Here is a 21,644-nt window from a genome sequence, read left to right as displayed (position 1 = left end):
TCATCGCAGCACTGTTTATAATAGCCAGGACATGGAAGCAACCTAGATGTCCATCAGCAGATGAATGGATAAGAAAGCTGTGGTACATATACACAATGGAGTATTACTCAGCCATTAAAAAGAATACATTTTAATCAGTTCTAATGAGGTAGATGAAACTGGAGCCTATTATACAGAGTGAAGTAAGCCAGAAATAAAAACACCAATACAGTATACTAACGCATATATATGGAATTTAGAAAGATGGTAACGATAACCCTGTATACGAGACAGCAGAAGAGACACTGATGTATAGAACAATCTTTTGGACTCTGTGGGAGAGGGAGAGGGTGGGATGATTTGGGAGAATGGCACTGAAACTTGTATAATATCATATGTGAAACGAATCACCAAATCAATGCATGATACTGGATGCTTGAGGCTGGTGCACCGGGACGACCCGGAGGGATGGTACAGGGAGGGAGGAGGGAGGGGGGTTCAGGATGGGGAACACATGTATACCTGCGGTAGATTCATGTTGATGTATGGCAAAACCAATACCATATTGTAAAGTAATTAACCTCCAATTAAAATAAATAAATTCATATTTTAAATAAACTAATTTTTTAAAAAAAGAAATGCTGTATCACCAACAAAATTTGATCAAACAGATTATGTTGAAAAACATGGAATACAATGATTCCAAGTTAAAAACAAGATTTTATACATTTAGATTTAATGAAGAAGTTTTTAGGAATAAACAAATTTCCTTAAGTAACATTTTCCTTGTGATATATGTTAAAAATCTATATATAAATAAATGTTTTCAATAAAAAATAAATAAATAAAAATGTTTAAATATACATACAGTTTTGTCGGAACTTACGCATTAACAATTAAATTATCACTATAAAAAATAATAAAATAAATTTAAAAGATCATTTGGAGATTTGAAACAGTGCTTAAATGTGTATTAATATTAAGAAACAGTGCTTAAATGTATATTAAGAAATTAATATTGATAATAAGAAACTGGATCTGACAATGATATTTAAGTTTATAACATTTTAGGATTAAAAACAAATATTTACACATTAAATGATGTGATACTTGAAATTTGTTATAAATTAATTGAGGGATGTATGTGGAACCAGATTAGCCATGAGTTGATCACTGGTGAAGTTAGGTAATGAATATGTGGGGTTCATCATACTCTTTCCTTTCCTTTTATATATTTAAAGTTTTCCACATATTTTTTTTAAATTTACCCTCCTTCTAGACAAGGACCCCAGAATCTAGAATCCCATTCATTTCCATTCTGCTATTGTCTTGTTTTTTAATCCATTAAATAATTTTTACTGTTCTATACAGTCCTTATTCCTTCTCATTTTCTAAATATATATCACTTTATTTTTCAGCCCTTCATATCTTTTATTTTGACCATGTGGGGTTCATTCTGCTGCTGCTGCTAAGTCACTTCAGTCGTGTCCAACTCTGTGCAACCCCATAGACAGCAGCCCACCAGGCTCCTCTGTACCTGGGATTCTCCAGGCAAGAGTACTGGAGTGGGATGCCATTGCCTTCTCCGGGGTTCATTTTACCTGATGTATATATTTTAGGACTGCACTAATAAGGTGCATGTAATCATTTAAATTAATGAAAAATTCAGTTCCTCAATCACACTAGCCACATTTCAAGAGTCCACCAGTCCTATGTAACTTATAACTACAAAACTGAACAGCATAAAGAATATTTCTATCATTACAAAAACTTCTACTGAATGAAGCTGGTTTAAATTATCTTTAATCAATGTTGATAACAATCTGTTTTTGTTTAAAATATCTTTATTTCCACCATCATTCTTCAAAGATATTTTCACTGGCCATAAAATTCTAGGTTGACAGGCTTTTTCCTTTGTTTTTATTTCATTTCATATTGCAGATATTATTTCACTATCTTTTGATTTATATTGTTGAGAAGTCATTTGTTAGCCTAATTCCTGCTACTTCAATGGTTATCTTTTCCTTCAGCTACTTTTTAAATTTTTCTTAATGTCATTGGTTTTCTACAATTTCATTATGATGTGTGAATTCAAGATGGCAGTGCAAAAGGACATGAGCTCATCTTCTGCAAGAACTCCAAAATTACAACTCTTTGCTGAACAACAGTCAAAAGAAGAATGTTGGATCCCACCAAAAAAAGATATCTGGAGAAGCCCCAGGAAGATGGTAGGAGGGGCAAAATCACATTTAGAATCAAACCCCATACCCGCCAGAGACACTCAGAGGGCTCAAACAAACCTAGTGCGCACCAGGACTCAGAGACCCCAGAGAATGAGCTAGAACTGTGTTTGAGTGTCTCCTGTGGAGGTACTGGTCAGCAGTGGCCTGCCACAGCGGCAGGGGCTCTGGGTGCAGCAGACCTGGGTATGGCATAAGTCCTCATGGAAGAGGTCACTATTAACCCTATCACAGAGATGCCAGAACTTACATAGGACTGAGGAAACAGACTCTTAGAGGGCACAAACAAAACCTTGTGCACACCAGGACCCAGGAGAAAGGAGCAGTGACCCCATAAGAGACTGACTCAGACTTGCCCATGAGTGTCCAGGAGTCTCTGGTGGAGGCGTGGGTCAGCAGTGGCCTGCTGCAGGGTCAGAGGCATTGAGTGCGTGCATGGGATCTTTTGAATGAGGCTGCCATTATCTTCATTACCTCAACCATAGTTTGGTCTCAGGACAAACAACAGGGGGGAACACAGCCCCTCCCATCAACAGAAAATTAGATTAAAGATTTACTGAGCATGGCCATCAAAGCAAGACCCAGATTCCCCCACAGCCTGTCCCTCCCATCAGAATGCTTCCACAAGCCTCTTATACTTATCCATCAGAGGGCAGAAAGAATGAAAACCACAATCACAGAAAACTACTCAAACTGATACATGGACCACAGCCTTTTCTAACTCAATGAAACTATGAGCCATGCCATATAGGTCCACCCAAGATGGACAGGTCATGGTGGAAAGTTCTGATGAAATGTGGTCCACTGGAGAAGGGAATGGCAAACCACTTCAGTAATCTTACCTTGAGAACCCCATGAACAGTATGAAAAAACAAAAAGATAGGACATTGAAAGATGAACTCCCCAGGTTGGTAGGTACCCAATATGCCACTGGAGACGACTGGAGAAATAATTCCAGAAATGAAGAGACGGAGCCAAAGCAAAAACAACACCCAGTTGTGGATGTGACTGGGGATGGAAGTAAAGTCCAATGCTGTAAAGAACAATATTGCATAGGAATCTGGAATGTGAGGTCCCTGAATCAAGGCAAATTGGAAGTGGTTAAAAGGAGACGGCAAGAGTAAACATTGACATTTTAGGAATCAGCAAACTAAAATGCACTGGAATGGGTGAATTTAACTCAGATGACCATTATATCTACTACTGTGGGCAAGAATCCCGTAGAAGAAATGGAGTAGCCACAGTCAACAAGAGAGTCCGAAATGCAGTACTTGGATGCAATCTCAAAAACAACAGAATGATCTCTGTTCGTTTCCAAGGAAAACCATTCAACATCACAGTAATCCAGGTCTATGCCCCAACCAGTAATGCTCAAGAAGCTAAAGTTGAATGGTACTATGAAGACTTACAAGACCTTCTAGAACTAACACTCAAAAAAGATGTCCTTTTCACTGTAGGGGACTGGAATGCAAAAGTAGGAAGTCAAGAGATACCTGGATTAACAGGCAAATTGGGCCATGGAATACAGAATGAAGCAGGGCAAAGGCAAACAGTTTTGCCAAAAGAACACACTGGTCATAGCAAACACCCTCTTCCTACAACACAAGAGAAGACTCTACACATGGACATCACCAGATGGTCAGTACTGAAATCAGACTGATGATATTCTTTGCAGCCAAAAGTGGAGAAGATCTATACAGTCAGCAAAAACAAGACCAGGAGCTGACTGTGGCTCAGATCATTAACTCCTTATTGGCAAATTCATACTGAAATTGGAAGAAAAGTAGGGAAAACCAACCGACCATTCAGGTATGAACTAAATCAAATCCCTTACGATTATACAGTGGAAGTGACAAATAGATTCAAGGGATTAGATTTAATAGAGTGTCTGAAGAACTATGGATGGAGGTTCTGGACACTGTACAGGAGGCAGTGATCAAGGGCTTCCCCAAGAAAAACAAATGCAAAAAGGCAAAATGGTTGTCTGAGGAGGTCTTACAAACAGCTGAGAAAAGAAGAGAAGCTAAAGGCAAAGGAGATAAGGAAAGATATACCCATCTGAATGCAGAGTTCCAAAGAATAGCAAGGAGAGGTAAGAAAGCCTTCCTCAGTGATCAGTGCAAAGAAATAGAGGAAAACAACAGAATGGGAAAAACTAGAGATGTCTTCAAGAAAATTAGAGATACCAAGGGAACATTTCATGCAAAGATGCACACAATAAAGGACTGAAATGGTATGGACCTAAAAGAACATATTAAGAGGAGGTGGCAAGAATACACAGAAGAACTGTACAAAAATGATCTTCATGACCCAGATAACCACGATGGTGTGATCACTCACCTAGAGCCAGACATCCTGGAATACGAAGTCAAGTGGGCCTTAGGAAGTATCACTACACACAAAGCTAGTGGAGGTGATGGAATTCCAGTTGAGCTATTTCAAATCCTAAAGGATGACGCTGTGAAAGTGCTGCACTCAATATGCCAGCAAATTGGAAAACTCAGCAGTGGCCACAGGACTGGAAAAGGTCAGTTTTCATTCCAATTCCAAAGAAAGACAATGCCAAAGAATGTTCAAATACTACAGAATTGTACTCATCTCACATGCTAGCAAAGTAATGTTCAAAATTCTCCAAAATTCTCCAAGCCACCTTCAACTTCCAGTGATGTTCAAGGTGGATTTAGAAAAGTTAGAGGAATCAGAGATCAAATTGTCAATATCCTTTGGATCATAGAAAAAGCAAGAGAGTTCCAGAAAATCATCTACTTCTGCTTTATTGACTATGCCAAAGCCTTTAACTGTGTGGATCACAACAAACTGTGGAAAATCCTTCAAGAGATGGGAATACGAGACAACCTGACCTGCCTCTTGAGAAACCTGTATGCAGGTCAAGAAGCAAGTTAGAACAGGACATGGAACAACAGACTGGTTCTAAATAGGAAAAGGAGTATGTCAATCCTGTATACTGTCACCCTGTTTGTTTAACTTCTAGGCAGAGTACATCATGAGAAATGCTGGGCTGGATGAAGCAGAAGCTGGAATCAAGATTGATGGGAAAAATATCAATAACCTCAGATACACAGATGACACCACCCTTAAGGCAGAACGCGAAGAAGAACTAGAGAGCCTCTTGATGAAAGTGAAAGAGGAGAGTGAAAAAGTTGGCTTAAAGCTCAAATTTCAGAAAAGTAAGATCATGGCATCTGGTCCCACCACTTCATGGCAAATAAATGGGGAAACAATGGAAACAGTGAGAAACTTTATTTTGGGGGGCTCCAAAAATCACTGCAGATGGTGACTGCAGCCATGAAATTAAGACGCTTGCTCCTTGGAAGGAAAGCTATGATCAACCTAGACAGCATATTAAAATGCAGAGACATTACTTTGTCAACAAAGGTCTGTCTAGTCAAAGCCATGCTTTTTCCAGTAGTCATCTATGGATGTGAAAGTTGGATTATAAAGAAAGCTGAATGACGAAGAATTCATGCTTTTGAACTGTGGTGTTGGAAAAGACTCTTGAGAGTCCCTTGGACTGCAAGGAAATCCAACCAGTGTACCCTAAAGAACATCAGTCCTGAATATTCATTGGAAGGACTGATGCTGAAGCTGAAACTCCAATACTTTGGCCACCTGATGCGAAAAACTCACTAGAAAGGACCCTGATGCTGGGAAAGTTTGAAGGCGGGAGGGGAAGGGGCCAACAGAGGATGAGATGGTCAGATGGCATTACTGACTCAATGGACATGAGTTTGAGTAAGCTCCGGGCATTGGTGATGGACAGGAAAGCCTGGCATGTTGCAGTCCATGGGGTCGCAAAGAGTCGGACATGACTGAGCAACTGAACTGAACTGAACTGAACCAAGGTGTGAATTTATTTTCACTCTAATGTGGATTCATTGGGATTCTTGAATCCTAGTTTGGTACCCTTCATTGTTTCTGGAAAACATCAGTAATCACCTCTCTAAATGACCTATTTTTCTTTCTTTCTCTTCTTCTGGAATTCCAATTAAGACTTTCTCATGCTATCCTCCACATCTCTTACCCTGTCATCTATATTTTCCATCGTTCTCTTTTCTACCTTGAAGCTACATCTTGGATAATGCTGTCTGATCTATATTCTAGTTCAAAAATTTTCCTGATGGGTCTAACGTGCTGCAAACTGCACCATTAAGTTTTTAATTCATTTACTCTATTTATTTCCAGTAGTTGTAATTGTTATTTTCAAATCTACAATGCCATTTTTTTCTGCTTCCTCTCTTCAGATGTGTTATTTCTGTGAACACAGTAATTATGGTTGTTTAACCTGTATCTTCTAATTCTAATATATGATGCCTATGACGATCTTTTTCTGCTGTCTCTCCTTTCCACTGGTTCTTGCTCATGTTTGTCTGCGTGTACGGTTGGTTATCTTTGACTACGTGCATGTCAGTGTCCTTCAAAAATTATTTTGGGGAGCCGTAACATGAAGGATTGCTTCACCAATACGTGAACCGTGAACTTCCTGATGTTCAAGATGGTTTTAGAAAAGGCAGAGGAACCAGAGATCAAATTGCCAACATCCGCTGGATCATCAAAAAAGCAAGAGAGTTCCAGAAAAACATCTATTTTTGCTTTATTGACTATGCCAAAGCCTTTGACTCTGTGGATCACAATAAACTGTGGGTAATTCTGAAAGAGATGAGAATACCAGACCACCTGACCTGCCTCTTGAGAAACCTGTATGCAGGTCAGGAAGCAACAGTTAGAACTGGACATGGAACAACAGACTGGTTCCAAATAGGAAAAGGAGTACGTCAAGGCTGTATATTGTCACCCTGCTTATTTAACTTCTATGCAGAGTACATCATGAGAAACGCTGGGCTGGAAGAAGCACAAGCTGGAATCAAGATTGCCGGGAGAAATACAAATAACCTCAGATATGCAGATGATACCACCCTTATGGCAGAAAGTGAAGAACTAAAAAGTCTCTTGATGAAAGTGAAAGAGGAGAGTGAAAAAGTTGGCTTAAAACTCAACATTCAGAAAAGTAAGATCATGGCATCTGGTCCCATCACTTCATGGGAAATAGATGGGGAAACAGTGGAAACAGTGTCAGACTTTATTTTTTGGGATCCAGAATCACTGCAGATGGTGACTGCAGCCATGAAATTAAAAGACGCTTACTCCTTGGAAGGAAAGTTATGACCAACCTAGACGGCATATTCAAAAGCAGAGAGAGACATTACTTTGCCAACAAAGGTCCATCTAGTCAAGTCTATGGTTTTCAAGTGGTCATGTATGGATGTGAGAGTAGGACTGTGAAGAAAGCTGAGTGCCGAAGAATTGATGCTTTTGAACTGTGGTGTTGGAGAAGACTCCTGAGAGTCCCTTGGACTGCAAGGAGATCCAACCAGTCCATTCTAAAGGAGATCAGTCCTGGGTGTTCATTGGAAACTGATGCTAAAGCTGAAACTCCAATACTTTGGCCACCTGATGCCAAGAGTTCATTCATTGGATAAGACTCTGATGCTGGGAGGAATTGGGGGCAGGAGGAGAAGGGGATGACAGAGGATGAGATGGCTGGATGGCATCACCGGCTCGATGGACATGAGTTTGAGTCAACTCCAGGAGTTGGTGATGGCCAGGGAGGCCTGGCGTGCTGCGATTCATGGGGTCGCAAAGAATCAGACACGACTGAGCAACTGAACTGAACCGAACATGAAGGAACATTACTCAAAGGAACACTTCTATTTGCTTCTGCAAAACACCAAAGGGATAATACCAGTCAGGGACCAATCCAAATAAAGTTATAAATTAAGGTGCCCTTACCTCACTAGGCTGGGGCTACAATTTTGTGGAGTGTTTTTTTTCTCTCCTGTTCTACTCAGTACTGAGACAATTTGCCTGAAGTCCTTTGATATTTGACTGGGAAGTAGGCAATGGATGAAAGGGGGTCAAGGATGTGCTCTGGTTCATCCTTCCCTCTCAGGAGTAGACATACAGGTTCAAGCCTAACAAGGACAGATCTCCTATATGACTCTTATATAGGTAAGCTCTGAGTCTTGATTTCTGTCCATCTCATCCCACAAGGCCGTTGAATGGAAACCCTAAATTTCTTGATATCAGCAAACACACTCAGGGGAAAAGTGCCTTCAGTTCTCCAGGTATTCCTCTAACCTCCCTTGGTTTAGGCTTTCTTCTGGAATCTGACTCACCAGATTCCACCATCTCCCCAGTTTTCAAAGCTCTTAAGGTAGTGCTTTACATGTCGTACCCAGCATTTTCAGTTGTTCCTAAAAAGAGGGCTGGTTTAAATAATCTATCCCACCATTACCCAGATGCCAAGATATATTTCAAAGTAAAGTTTACATGTCTTCCTGATGTTGCATTAGTCGTTCAGTCGTGTCTGACTCTTTGGAACACCACGGACCATGGCCCACCAGGCTCCTCTGTCCATGGAATTCTCCAGGCAAGTATACTGGAGTGGGTTGCCATTTCCTTCTCCACTTCCTGATCTATCAGACCTCAATGTACAAGAAAAAAAGAGGAGTCAAAGATAACAACTAAGCTGTTAGCCTGAACAACTTGGTGAAAAATAGGATTATTTACTGAAATAAAGGTGTCAAAGTGGGAAAGGGTGGGTCAGATGTTAAGGAGGTTGGCCACAGACTGTTAAGTTTGAGATGCTTTAGCTAGATTTTAAGTTTCTTATGGGTAGAGACAAGACTTTCTTTTAGCGTCATTTGAATGCGTAACTAGTTTAGAATAGTGCAACATACAAAGTGGCTATCTAACTAGGCAAGAGTGTCTCCATATTTAGCAGCAACCCTACTCTCCACCCTAAGATACCAGTAGCAACCCCCAACCCTGTTTCACAACATCAAAAAAATTTCTCTAGCTTTTGCAAAATCACTCCGATTGAGAACCACTAATTAAATGCTTCTTAAAGTTAATTTCTATACACTATGCTTTCACCATCCTTTCTACCACTGTCCACTCAACTGGACACAAAGATATATAAGAGGTAAGAGTTAATCCAAGCCAAAACTTTAGCCAAGCCCAATTCAGCATTTCTCAAATTGGGTTTCCCAAAGCTCCAAAGGTCTGCAGTACTGAGGAAAACAGGGAGTGAAGGGGTAAGTAATACAGGTTGGAGGCTACCAAACAGTTTCACCCTCACTCAAATAAGACCATCTCTGGGGACTCCCCTGGAAGTCTAGTGGTTAAGACTCTATGCTTACTGCAGGGGGTAAGGATTCAATCCCTGGTTGGGGAATTAAGATCTTGCATGCCAGACCCCACATGTCACATGCAGTTAAAAAAAAAAAAAAAAAAAAACTCCAACTGTTACATGATCCTATGTAACGTTATATTTTTAAAAGAAAACTACTGCCAGTATAACATCCTCTTGTCAGAGATAAAATGGTCAAAATTTTAAATCTCAAGCAAGAATTACTTAACAGCTCTTTTTTATTGCTATTCCACACCCAAATCCTCGTTAACATAAACCCAGAAAAGAACTACTAATACATTTGCAAGTCCTGGCATGTTACGTGATTTAACTATGCTCCCCTTTTATTTTTTTGACAGTAGCCAAATAGAAATCAAGTAAAACTCATATGGATAAATCAGGGCCTCCAAAATCAGATTCTGAACTATAAGTCATCCAAGAAAGTTTAAATCCAAAATTATACAGCAAGAGTTTGTTCTAAGCAGCACCCATGCATTTCATGACTCCTTTCCTCTATTAGGTTAAAACCTCTTATCTTATACAGTTACTCCTCAATGCACCATATTTAAAAAAAAAAAAAAAAATGTATGCTCTATTACAAACTTCCCTCAGTTTTAGTATTGTTTTAAATATTACAATACAATTTCAACTACCCTAAAGATCACTTCTTGATTCCAGCTTGTGCTTTATCCAGCCCAGCATTTCTCATGATGTACTCTGCATAGAAGTTAAATAAGCAGGGTGACAATATACAGCCTTCATGTACTCCTTTTCCTATTTGGAACCAGTCTGTTGTTCCATGTCCAGTTCTAACTGTTGCTTCCTGACCTGCATACAGATTTCTCAAAAGGCAGGTCAGGTGGTCTGATATTTCCACTTCTTATTTAACTTACATGCAGAGTGCATCATGAGACACTTATTTAACTTCTATGCAGAGTACATCATGAGAAATACTAGGCTGGATGAAGCAGAAGCTGGAATCAAGATCGCTGAAAGAAGTATAAATAACCTCAGATATGCAGATGACACCACCCTTATGGCAGAATGAAAGTGAAAGAGGAGAGTGAAAAACTTGGCTTAAAACTCAACATTCAGAAAACTAAGATCATGGCATCCAGTCCCATCACTACATGGCAAATAGGTGGGGAAACAGTGGCTGACTTTATCTTGGGGGGCTCCAAAATCACTGCAGATGGTGATTGCAGCCATGAAATTAAAAGACACTTATTCCTTGGAAATAAAGTTATGACCAACCTAGACAGCATATTAAAAAGCAGAGACATTACCTTGTCAACAAAGGTCCATCTAGTCCAAGCTATGGTTTTTCCAGTAGTCATCTATGGATGTGAGAGCTGGACTATAAAGAAAGCTGAGTGCTGAGAATTGATGCTTTTGAACTGTGGTGTTGGAGAAGACTCTTGAGAGTCCCTTGGACTGCAAGGAAATCCAACCAGTCTACCCTAAAGAACATCAGTCCTGAATATTCATTGGAATGACTGATGCTGAAGCTGAAACTCCAATACTTTGGCCACCTGATGCGAAGAGTTGACTCATTGGAAAAGACCCTGATGCTGGGAAAGATTGAAGGCAGGAGGAAAAGGGGATGACAGAGGATGAGATGGTTGGATGGCACCATCAACAGACGTGAGTCTGAGTGAACTCTGGGAGTTGGTGATGGACAGGGAGGCCTGGCGTGCTGTGGTCCATGGAGTCACAAAAAGTTGGACACGACTGAGGGACTGAACTGAACTGAAAGGTCACTTTCTTATTAAAAAGCCCTTTTTATTGCTTTTAATTTCAGGCATCAAAAGATATAATTAAATTGGAACTATGCTAATAAATTTCCTATTTCCCGTATAAGCTATCAGATATACATTCTCTATTGCTATCTACATTCTATCTGTGTGTACCAATGTCCCTATTTGACTGTAAAATTATGACATCACCACAAAGCTGTTTTCAAAGAAAAACAGAATATAAATGTCTGTAATCGAAAGATAAAAAATGTTTATTGATGACTATTTACTATTAATGTTTAAGACAACCTCGAGTTCTATATCTAAAGAACATAAATTATACACACACATCACACACAGGGTTTCCCAGGTGGCTCAGTGGTGTAGAATTCACCTGCCAATGCAGGAGCCTCAGGAGGTGTGGGTTCGATCGGTGGGTCGGGAAGATATCCTGAAGGAGAAAATGGCAACACACTCCAGTGTTCTTGCTGGAATAATACCATGAACAGAGGAGTCTGGTGGGCTATGGTCCATGGGGTCGCAGAGAGTGGAACACAACTGAGTGACTAAGCAGCCACACACATACACACAAAACTACAAAAGAGTAAAAGCATTCATCAATTGGCATGACCAGAACTTCTCATGCCAGCCAAAACCTAGTCTTCCTCTTGTATTGCTGATAACACTATCACCCTCTTTTCCTCCCAAATTAGAGAGTCTGTGAGCTATCCTCAACTCCTCTCTCTTCCTCTTGTCTCTACATACAGCAGATCATCAAGTCTTATAGGGGCTACTTTAGTTCTCCTTTGCTCTTCTGTTTTCAATAGTTCAAAAATTCAAAGCATAGAAATGTATACACTGAAGTCTCAACAGAAGCCTTTATGCTACTCCCGTCTTCTCCCAGCCACAATTATTCACCTTTGCTAGTTTCATGGATATCCTTCCAATATTTCTATAGTTACCAAATGACTGCATTACTATATACTTTCTGCACTTGCTTTTCTTAACGCATCCTGAAGATCCTTTCCTATTAGTTCATAGAGGGCTTCCTCATTTTCTATAAAGCTGCTTAGTATGCTGTTGTATGGATACATCTCAGCTTACTGTAGGTGGACTTTATTGCTATTATAAACTACACTGCAATTAATAACTTTGTAAATGCATCATTTCATTTCATAGAACTGTAAGATAAATTCCCTGAAGTTGGGCTGCTGGGACAGGGATAAATGCAATTTTAATTATGATAGGTACCAACCTGCCTTCAAGTCATTTATTTTTTTAGTTTTCTTCTTTTTTTTCAAGTCATTTTAAAACTAATCCTTTACTCCCCGTTCTAACATTGTATTCTCGTGTCTGTATTCATCCATTTATCCAGTTTTACTCTTCATTACATTCATTACCACCTGACATTTGTTTACTGCACCCTCTCTCCCCCAACACTGAATGTCAGCTCCAAGAAAACAGATTTTGTCTTCTGTTTTGTTCATTACTGAAACACCAGAGATTGGAATCTTGCCTGGCACAGAGTACTGTTAGGCTGAAGAGGCTTTGACCAGCCAGGAAAAGGAAAAGGAAGAACACATGGAGTCAAGCCTAAGCATGGCATCCTATAGAGCAAATACTATCTTGGTGACGTTAAGAAGTCAAGAATAAGGCTAAAGAAGCAGAGTGTAAAACAGAAAGACTTGAAAGCCAGAAAGCAGAGTTTGGACTTTATCCTGTAGACAATTGAGAGTCGTTCTATGTTTTGAGCAAACGATGATCCATTCAAACATTTATTCAGCACAAGTTCAATTCACTTTGCTTGGCACAGTGGAGAGTGCAAAGATCAACAGTACACGTTCTCTCTTCAGGCTGCTTAGGTTTAGCGGCAATGGGCTCAAAAAACTTTTAGGAACATTATTCTGGCAGCCATATGCAAGATGGATTGGAAGAAAGTTAGAAAGGGCAGGACTTCCCTGGTGGTCCAGGGGCTGACTGCAAGCTCCCAATGCAGGGGGCCTGGGCTCAATCGCCGATTAGGGCACTAGATTCCACATGCCACAACTAAGCCTCAGTGCAGCCAAATAACTAAGCAAATATTTTAAAATAATTAAATAAAGTTAGAAAGGGCAAATAATAGGCAATGCAGAATCCCAAAAATTGAGATCCAGGAAAAACTAACCTAAAGAATAATGCTGACTGATGGATATAAGAAATAAAGGAGAAACATATCACAGATGACTTCAAGATTTAAGCATGATGATGATAAAACAAAGAAAAATAAAGTAGGTGGAAGTTGGGTAATAATAAACCAAAAACAGAATGAAATTCCTTGAGCCTCTCAAAGGAAATACTTGGTAAACCAACTGGAGATACCAGCCTGGGGAGTACCCTTACGGGTCATCAACATATAGAACATCCATGAAGAAGAGACAAAAAGAGGTGAGCACAGAGCCAAGGACTGAGAGGAGTGACAGCGCTAAGAGGATCGTGAAACAACAACAGAAATCCAGGAATGAAGCAACTAGAAAAGGAAAATCAAGACGGCACACTAACATGAAAGGCAAGGACAGGAAAGGTTAAGAAGCCTAAGTGGAAGTCAATAGCAACACACTGACTGAATAAAACCAGGATGAAACCAATACCATTGGGAAGGATGTCCCTTGAAGCAACAGTCTGAATATGTCACATTCACATGTAATGTCATTACAAAATTGCAATAATGTAGGGAAGAAGTAGCGAAAGAGCTGAGGGCAGCAATATTTTAACTGTCTTAAAATTTTTGAAATAAAGAAATGAGGAAGATAGCTAAAAAGAACAGTAGTTAATAGTTAAAGTCATTTCTTTTCCTCCTAAAACAGAAGTCTGTACACACTGCAATATTTGAAGGTAAGGAGAAATCCCTGCAGTTAATGATCAAAGTGATCAAAGGAAAGTTAAGTATGGCAGCAAGATTCCTAGAAAAGCAAGATTCCTCTTCTATTCTGTCTACAAAATAAGGTGACTGGATAGATCTGTCACGGTGACAACATGCAAGCTTGCATTCTATACTCTTTTTCAATTAAATATAAGTCAGTGACATCTCTTGAGAGAGAGAAAAAAGATACAAAACAACAGCAAAATATCAGATTAATAAAATGACTGCTAAGTAGCAAGGGTCCACTGGATTTGTACAGCATAAATTTACAGTGGCCAAGAAATTTTCATAATTACCTACCTTCCCCAACAAATACACTGCGATCTCTGAGGAAAAACAGGAACTAGACAGGTAGGAAGATTTGACAACAGGAGTCCAGTAAAATATGAAAGGAGTGATGATGTCCAGTTGAGGCTATATATAATGCAACAGGAATAAACTAAGGGAGACAAACTGAGGGTCCCCATGAACAGCACAGATAAAGGAGCACAGGTGGAGTAACTGCAAAGATCCAAAGTTCACACAAGCCAGTTAGGATGTAAGAAATTTTTTTAGATCATTCACTTAAACAGTATACTGTTTGCTACGTTTAAAAATTTGTGTGTCTCCCCAACCCTGAATTTTATGTTGAACTCCTAATGCCCAAAGTGATGGTATTAGGAAGGAGTCTTTGGAAGGTGCAGTCAGATCATGAATGAGATAAATGTCCTCATAAAAAGAGACCTGAGAAGGGTCCCTTTGCACCTTCCACCATAAAAGGATACAACAGAGAAGTCTGCAATCTGAAAGAGGGCCCTAACCAGAGCCCCGTGATGTGGCACCTTGATCTTGGACCTCCTATACATGCTTTAATATTAAAAATGTTGTAATAGTAAAATAAAATAGGACTCAAAATTAAGTAAATTCCACAGGTTCCTTAACTGCAATTCCAAAAGCCAAAAAAAGCTGTGAAACCCAAAATAACTTATTTGGCAGTAACACCTTACCTAAACTGACATGAAGTTATTTATAGTCTTTATTTACCCCACTTGGTGTAAAGGTTCATACATTTTGCAGCAGAAATAGTAACTTGTTTGAAGCCGGCTACTTCACTAACTGTTGAAAGGTTACATTAACACTACCTTGCTGCTGCTACTGCTAAGTCGCTTCAGTCGTGTCCGACTCTCTGCGACCCCACAGACGGCAGCCCAGCAGGCTCCCCTGTCCCTGGGATTCTCCAGGCAAGAACACTGGAGTGGGTTGCCATTTCCTTCTCCAATGCATGAAAGTGAAAAGTGAAAGTCAAGTCGTTCAGTCGTGTCGGACTCTTCGAGACCCCATGGACTGCAGCCTACCAGGCTCCTCTGTCCATGGGATTTTCCAGGCAAGAGTACTGGAGTGGGGTGCCATTGCCTTCACCTTAGCTATATACAAAAAATTCTTCCTGGGTGGCTCAGATGGTAAAGAATCCACATGCAGTGTGGGAGACTTGAGTTGGGAAGATCATCTGGAGGAGGGCATGGCAATCCACTCCAGTATCCTTGCCTGGAGAATCCCACGGACAGAGAAGTCTGGTGGGCTACAGTTCGTGGGGTTGCAAAGTCGTACAGGACTGACAGACTAAGCACAGCACTGAGCTATTAAGTATGTCTCAGACACTTCTCATCAATTTATATGCTCCTTGGAAGCAAAGTTATGACCAACCTAGACAGCATATTAAAAAGCAGAGACATTACTGTGACAACAAAGGTCCGTCTAGTCGAGGCTACGGTTTTTCCAGTGGTCACGTATGGATGTGAGAGTTGGACTATAGAGCTGAGAGCCGAAGAATTGATGCTTTTGAACTGTGGTGTTGGAGAAGACTCTTGAGAGTCCCTTGGACTGCAAGGAGATCCAACCAGTCCATCCAAAAGGAGATCAGCCCTGCCTGTTCATTGGTAGGACTGATTTTGAAGCTGAAACTCCAATACTTTGGTCACCTGATGCAAAGAGCTGACTCATTTGAAAAGACCCTGATGCTGGGAAAGATTGAGGGCAGGAGGAGAAGGGGACGACAGAGGTTGAGATGGTTGGATGGCATCACCGACCCAATGGACATGGGTTTGGGTGGACTCCAGGAGTTAGTAATGGACAGGGAGGCCTGGTATGCTGCAGTTCATGGGGTCGCAAAGACTCGGACACGACTAAGTGACTGAACTGAACTGAACTCACTTAATCCTTCCAAGCACCATGAGTTAAGTATTGCAATTATTTGAATTGCACAAAGAAGGAAAGTAAAGCAGATTAGGCAAGTTGCCTACAGTCACAGAACTAGGGAGTGACTAAACTGGGATGAACACAACATTTAAAATATTACACATAAGGTGAAAAAAAAACATAAAATACAGAACTGATTAGGTAGGGTGGCAAGAATCAGTGGTGTTTCTTCCTATTCAATTAATATATTAGAGTGGTAAGGAATCAAACAAATACAAAACACTTCACGCACTTTCAAATACTCATTTACGTGCAGTTCCTTAGTCAACTTGCATAAATTGCACAGTGTAAAATTCAAACTCAGCTTATGCTAGTATCTTTAATGTTTATTGAAACATAACCGTAATCCTTTTAATCCCAAGAGATACATAATCATACAAATTCACTGTAAAAGTTAGAAAATTTGTGTAAGTAAAAAGAAAACAGTCTTCTATAAAATTACATACAGAAATAATCACTTAACAATTTGGCAATTTCCTTCCAGATGTCAATATACCTGTTATTTAATAAAAATAAAATCATATTTTTAAATTTACTTTTTTTACTTAACATACACCAAAACATAATTTCATGTTTTTACATTTTTATGGCTCAGCAGTAAAGACTCTGCCTTCCATTGCAGAAGCAAGTTTGACCCCTGGGTCAGGAAGATCCTCTGGAGAAGGAAATGGCAACCCACTCCAGTATTCTTGTCTGAGAAATCTCATGGATAGAGGCGGCTGGCGGGCTACAGTTCATGGGGTCGCAAATGAGTTGGACACAACTTAGCGACTAAACAACAACAAAGCATTAAAAAAACGGCTAGGCAGGACCCCCACGGTAGGCATGTATCCTAATTCTGTGAAACATCTAAATTGTTTACAATTTTACAGCATAGAACTGCTTGTAACCAAGTCTGTGCTCTACCAGTTACTAATTCTGCTAACTTGGATGAGCTACCTAGTAATTTCTCTATATCTCAATTTTCTCTTATGAAAAATGGGAACAGCATTACTTACTATATATGATTAATGTGGGGAAGGAATCAAATGTGTTAATATGCAGCTCTTATTATCAATGATGCTGCAACTGGTTGTAAACAGCTACCGATTTATTGGTATATTTCTATTACACCAAAATAAACACCAAGACAAATTCACTTAAAATTTCCACATCAGAAGGTATGCCCATTTTTCAGGCTTTGAATATACCAAACTACAGCTGGGTTTAAAAAAACCCTCATTAAATAGTTCTCTGATTTAATACTCATTTTTCCTTATCCAAGAAAATGAAAACTATGATCCAGTTAAGCTAACTTGTTTCAATTAGCTTTTGCTCTTCCACTTTTGTATCTGCAAACCTACACATATTTGTAAACTCTCAGTCCGTAAGGAACTTAAGGAAACCTGGCCGAAATCCTGATTCGGCTCACCATTTCCCCTTCTCTTGAATTCCTAACTTGAACGCCCATCAGTGGAAGGGGACAGCCTACCACCAGAAACAACCCATTGTACTGTTGTTGAGGAATTTTTCTTCCAGGAATGTTAAAATCTGCCTTCTTCTAATTTCTACCCCTTACTCCTAGTTCTTTCTGGTCAAATCAAACCTGATTTTTCTGACAGGAGAGATGAGCTTCTCTTTTTTGGGCCAAAGATCACAGTTTTTCAACTTTTCCTCCCTTCCATTTCCCTCCACAATCAAAATTCTCTAGCCATGCTCTATAGTTGGGTGGTTTTTAAACTTAGTTGTTTATCATTTAAGGAATGTGAGAAAAACAGAGTGGGTCAGTTCCTATCCTACTTAAGCTTGAGCCTCCATAGGTCTTTTTAATGAGCTCTCCAGCTGATTCTGATACAAAGTTTCAGAACTGATCCAAGATCCCACTTAAAATAGGATAGTATGCTATTTGAAATAATACCCCAGGTACAACACAACCAGTACAAAGTAAAGTGGGGCTGACACCTTGCTCTTCAAAATGGCATTTACTTTTTAAAATTTTTTAAGTGTTCATTCATATTAAATGTACAATCAGTTAAAATGATCGAGTCTTTTCCACACTATTTGTGCATTACCATCTTGGGCCCTAACAGCCAACCTTTATAATCATTCCCATTAAAAGGTTAAGAGAGCCAGGGCTAAGAATTTTAGGTTTCTATTTCTAAGTGGACCAATGGCCCTACAGGTGGATTTATTTTCAGTGGGGAAATCACTTAATGGTCAAGCCTCTAACACTATGGACATACTTAGCCCAAAAAATAAAAACTGCATTAGCCCACCAATGTCTGAACGGGAGAGGTGGCTGCACCAAAGTATCTTCTCTGTGCAGAACTCTGTTGTCAACATTGTGAAGTAACACACAGGCCCTAATACTAACACTAATAAACTGACCAGAGAGCCTGATCGAACAAACATCTTCAGAAAAAGTTAAATATACTAATTATAGTTGTCCTGAGGTAGACACATTAGTGCTACAGAAACCTGATTACTAGTGGAAAGCTCAGGGACCAAAGAAATGACTCACTGGAAAACTAAGTTGCCCTGAACTTAAAGGTTTTGTTTCAGTTTGCTTATTAGTATTTGCAGAGAGAAGAGATGGAGCCTATCCACGCTCAACCTGCTTGCAAAGGGCTACGGCACCCTCATCATTAATTCATGAGTCAAAACTTTCTCGCAGTGACTCCTGAACCCCTCACAACTTGTTTTACCTGCTATTGCTAACTTAAGGTACTCAAGGGCCAAAAAAAAGTCCATTCTATAGACCATGAGCTCATCATAAGTATATCTAGAACTGAGGGTGGGAAGTACAACTCAAAATCCAATCTGATATTTATTTTCATGTGAGTAGCAAACATCAAAAATATACCTGGCATTTTCTAGCAATTACATGAAGACAGACCAGATGCTTCCTGTTGATGGAACAGGAGAGAACTACAGACTGACAGAATCAGACTAAAGTTCACAAAACAACCAGAAGCTTCATTTCAGAACCATTAAACCAAAGCAGGTATGGCTTTAAGTGTTCACACATTTACAACCGTCCTCCAACCTAGAACACCCAGACTGATTCAGAAATAGGTAACTCATGAACTCTTAAGTTACAAGTTAGCTCTACATCTGTATATGCGTTACAATGCAAAAGCAGTTTCACCAAAGGTTTCACTGCGGGACTCCTTTTTAATCTGGCATTCCGATAGTACTTTGAAGTGTTCAACTTCAGAAATTACATTTACACACAAGTTTTCACAAGCAAATTTAACATGGGATTCGTGTTTTACTTGTGTACATCATTAAAAATAAGTTGTGGAATTAAAAATGAAGTTTAATCATTTAAATTTTTTTCAAATATTCTGAGTCTCTAAAATCATATGCAGATTATGCAATCTTTATTCATGATGTTTATGCATCTAAATCCCAAATTGAAAAAAAGCTAGAGCTCAAGAAAAAAGCACAGGAAACAACCTTCTTATCCGTATTTTTTTAAATGAGTCTTTTACAATAATATCCTGATTTGATTTGAATGAGAGCAGGATAGAAATGACACATTTTTCAGCTTTTGAAAAAAGGAATGAGTATACAGTGGCGTTTACCAGCAGTTACATGATGTGATACCACAACAAACTGAACGCAGAAGTAGGTTCACGAATCCAGCTATCTTCTGTTAAACATTCAAAACAATCAGAAATGCAAAACAATGCCACTCTTGCCTAAAATATCACTGGCGTTAACATGCAATAGTCTTTTGTTATTTTGTGGGAAAATAAATTCGAGAAAAAGTTAAAAAAGACAAAGGCATCTTTCGTTTCCTTAAATTCAAAATCTGAGCGTGAAAGTGGAAGTGTCAAGGTCGATGGTTACATGTCAGTGAGAAGAAATTTAAAGCAAGCTGGGTGGGTCTCTGTGTGAAAAAAGACTATCTGCAAAAAGAACTTCTGGCCTCTAACTTCTGCATAATAAACTATGGTGCTTTAACTCTGGGAAGGCAAGTTACTGCACTCATTACACCAAACCATTTTCTAGATAAAAACTGTACTTCACAAAGTAACTTGCCTGAATCGAGACAGCAAATCAAGTGTACAGAGAGAACACTTAAGATACTTCCACATTACCAAGCCCCCTTCAGAAGTACTGTGGTCTCTGCCCCTCCTTTGAACAGATGTCTCCACGCCACAGTCCAATCAGGTTTAAAGCAAGAGTTATGTGTACTGAAAACAGGCTTCAAGTGGGAAAACACACAAAGCAGGCCTATATCATTCCTTTGGTTTCGGTTTTCACGATGCACCCTCGAGGCTAGGCACGCTGGTTCAACATGGTAAGAGAGCTTCAAAGAAAACACACTAAAAACACACTGATGGTGCTGAGACAGAAATGACCTGGCAAAATTCTCAACTTCGTCCCGGAGGCCGTGCACCCGCAGATGCCGGCGGGCAAATGCCAAGAGCAGAAGTCCCCAGCATCCAGAGCAGCTGGCTTCCTCCCTTAGCAACTCGAGTCCCCGAGGCCGAGGCAATCGCCGCGGCCGACCCGCACGGAACCAGCTGGGCGCTCCCGTTAACCCTGTCCGAGCCGGCCAAGCCGGCTGCTCCCGCCGCGGCCCGAGCGCCTCCAGGCCCCGCGGCCCGAACAGCACAGCGTGCCGGGGGCCGGCCGCCCCCACCGACCCTTCCCCGCTCCGGCTGGGCGGTCCGGAGGCCCAGACAAAGACAGCGGAGGCTCCCGGGGCGGCAGCGCCAAGGCCGTAACGCGCCAGCCTGCCTCGCCCGCCCACCGCCTGCTACTCGGCGGCCGCAGTTCCCGCAGCCCTGGCCCGACCCTATCCCGCTCCAGGGCCGCCGCTCGGCACCGGCCCGGCGGAGAGCCGCGGGGAGGCCGTGGTGCGCCGGGGCCGACGAGGGGGCGGCGGCCGCCACCATGTCTGCCCGCCCCTCCCAGAAGCGGGGTGCCAGCGGACAAAGCGCGGCGGCGGCGCGGGCGGAGCGGGGACCCAGGCCCACCCCGCCGACCCCCGCGGAATAAGCGGGGCCAGGAGCCCCGGAAACCCGGCGCCTTAATGCAATAAACAGGAAATCGCGGGGATGATCTGGGTTCCGGGGGAAGTGGAATTATTTTTTACCAGCGAAGAGATCAACTTCCACATCCGGTGGTAACAGGGCCCTACACAGACCCGCACTGACCTGGAAAAGCTTCGGGAGCGGCGACGGGGGAGCAGCAGGAGGTGGTTCGGGGACCCGAGGCGCCTCGTACCCTGCCGGGCTGACGCGGCCCCGCTAAACACAAAGCGCTTCAGCTGCACAGGGCGCTATTTTCCGAAAATGCCGCGTCTGGTCGGCGCCCAAAATCCCCACCGAAAAGTCCCCCGTGCTGCGCGC

At 41.0% G+C, this 21,644-nt stretch overlaps 1 protein-coding gene across 9 annotated transcripts in view; it reads right to left on the bottom strand.

The window, feature by feature from the left end:
* GABPB1 (GA binding protein transcription factor subunit beta 1) overlaps nucleotides 1-21,644 on the bottom strand; it is a 77,281-nt gene extending 55,637 nt beyond the window's left edge. For 3 of the 9 annotated variants that reach the window (XM_024997552.2, XM_024997556.2, XM_024997553.2), the window contains exon 1: nucleotides 21,450-21,644. Coding sequence is in view for 5 of the 9 variants with exons in the window: in XM_024997554.2 (XP_024853322.1) it covers nucleotides 21,389-21,412 (24 nt within the window). In the remaining 4 variants the exon portion in view is untranslated. The other 6 variants (NM_001075804.2, XM_024997554.2, XM_024997557.2 and 3 more) reach the window with 6 other exon arrangements.

This window comes from Bos taurus, chromosome 10, assembly GCF_002263795.3.
Source record: "Bos taurus isolate L1 Dominette 01449 registration number 42190680 breed Hereford chromosome 10, ARS-UCD2.0, whole genome shotgun sequence".
NCBI lineage: Eukaryota > Metazoa > Chordata > Mammalia > Artiodactyla > Bovidae > Bos > Bos taurus.
This window is presented reverse-complemented; position numbering and strand designations above follow the sequence as displayed.